The 1,937-nt window shown below is 57.6% G+C and overlaps 1 protein-coding gene across 1 annotated transcript in view; it reads left to right on the top strand.

The window, feature by feature from the left end:
• Positions 1-11: 11 nt before the first annotated feature.
• LOC108510239 (zinc finger protein 239-like) overlaps positions 12-1,937 on the top strand; it is a gene marked incomplete at its 5' end in the record, with an annotated part of 5,615 nt that continues 3,689 nt past the window's right edge. The window contains one exon of the mRNA XM_017839908.1: positions 12-454. Within this exon, the coding sequence (XP_017695397.1) occupies positions 12-454 (443 nt within the window). The remainder of the gene's footprint in view (positions 455-1,937) is intronic.

Genomic DNA, 1,937 nt, shown 5'->3' with positions numbered 1-1,937 from the left:
TTCCCTTCCCCTCCCTGTCCTTCTTGCTTCCTGCCCCAGGCCCTGAGCTGAGGACGGAGAGCCCGGAGGACAAATCCCCCCGGCAGAGCCTGGTGGGAGAGGCCGTTTTGAAGGGCTCCCCGGCGCAGGAAGGCAGCGGGGAGGAAAAGGGCCGGAGATCCCCCCGCAGGGGGGGCTCCAAAGCCAGCCCAGGGTGCTCCGAGGAGGAAAGAGCCAGCCTGTGCCGGGAACGCGGCTGGAGCTTGAGGCGGAGCTCTGAGCTGGTGGTCCCTGAGCAGCCTCCCAGCAGGGAGAAGCCCTTCAAATGCTTGGAATGTGGGAAGAGCTTCAGGCAGAGCTCCAGCCTCCTCACCCACAAGCACATCCACACTGGGGAACAGCCTTACACGTGTGGGGAGTGTGGGAAGAGCTTTGCCCAGAGTGGACACTTGACCAGACACCAATGGACCCACCAGTAAGGGAAACCCTGCAAGTGCCCCGACTGTGGGAAGAGCTTTGGCCGCTGCTTCCACCCCGAATGAACCCCCTGATGCTGAGGCAACCCCTGGAGTCCAGTGACTGTCACTCCATCCCTTTCGACCACAAAGGGCCAGTCCCCTTTCACAGGGGCAGCTTCTTCCAACAGAAACCTTCTTGGTGGTTGTATGGAGATTCCTGCCTTGGCTGGGGACCTCCCAAGGTCACTCCTGGAGGTTGAGAGCAGAGATCTCCCCACCAGCGTTGGTCTGGGGGAGTTCCATACAACTCTAATTGCTTTTGTGCCAGCTTGAGTAGAATTGCTTCAACAATTGCTTTAGTGTAGAGCACTGTCCTATCTTATCCTGTATTCCTGGTAGTTTTAGTGATTCTATTGTGCAGTAAATAATTCTGATGAAGATCTTTCGTCTGATCATTTGTAACCCTAAATAAATTCATTTCTATCCATGGATCTGTTTTGCCATCCTTAAAATTTCAGGGACGAAAGTTCAGTCACACCTCTGTAATTCCTCTAAACTGAAACTGTTGGCATGATCCAAGGCTGAGATTGGATCCAGCAGCCCCCAGCACCCCACAGTAAATTGGGAGCTCAGGGGGGCCACCCCCCTTTCCCAAAATCTGGTGCCCAAAGACCCCCATGGGACTGTTGGACCCTCCAGACCACTCCCCCTTTTCCACCCTTCTCCCTGTTCCTCCCGCTTTTCCGTGGTCCCCTCATTCCCCAGCTCCCCTCAGGATGACTCTGGGGGTCCCAACCCCCACTTTTTTCCCCCCTCTCCTATCCCTTCCAAATCACCCCCCACTCCCCAGCCATGCTCATGCTCAGTTTGGGGGTCCCACCCTCCCCTTTCTCCACTCTTCTGACCTCTCCCACCCATTTCCCATCATCCCCCAAACCTCAGTGCTCTTCCCCCTCCACTTTTGGGGGTCCCACTTCCCTCCTACTTAGTTTGGGGTCCCACCACTCCTTTATCCCCTCTGACCCCTCTTTTCCCACCGACCTCCCCCTTCCCACCCCCCACTCACCTGAGAGCTCCTCACTCCTCACCCACCAGTGTCCAGAGAAGTCCCCCCAGAAAAGGGGTTGGGGGGGGTCCTGGGTGGGCTCTGAGTGTGTTTGGGGGTCCTTAGGGGGCTGTGGGGAGGCTTTGGGGAAGTTCCCAGCACCTTTTGGTGTGAGCTGGGTGCTTTATTGAGGGGCAGGTGCCCTCTCAAAGCCCCTCCAGAGTGAGTTGACACAGGGGGGACAGAGAGGGGTCCTAAATCCTGATCCATCCTGGGCCGGTTCTGGCCCCCCAAACTTGGCTCCACTCCTTGGGATTTCCCCAAGCTTCTTCCCCAGTACCCCCCAATAACCAGGACTGGGGAGAACTGGGAAGCTTTACTGGGATCACTGGGAGCAGCCGGGCGGAGGCAGAGTGACAGCAGGGGAGGGGGGGACACACGACCCCCCAAAATCC

The sequence above is a fragment of the Lepidothrix coronata genome, unplaced genomic scaffold (assembly GCF_001604755.1).
Source record: "Lepidothrix coronata isolate B3197 unplaced genomic scaffold, Lepidothrix_coronata-1.0 Scaffold564, whole genome shotgun sequence".
Lineage (NCBI taxonomy): Eukaryota > Metazoa > Chordata > Aves > Passeriformes > Pipridae > Lepidothrix > Lepidothrix coronata.
Note: the sequence above shows the minus strand (reverse complement) of the source record. Positions and strands in the feature narration are given on the sequence as shown.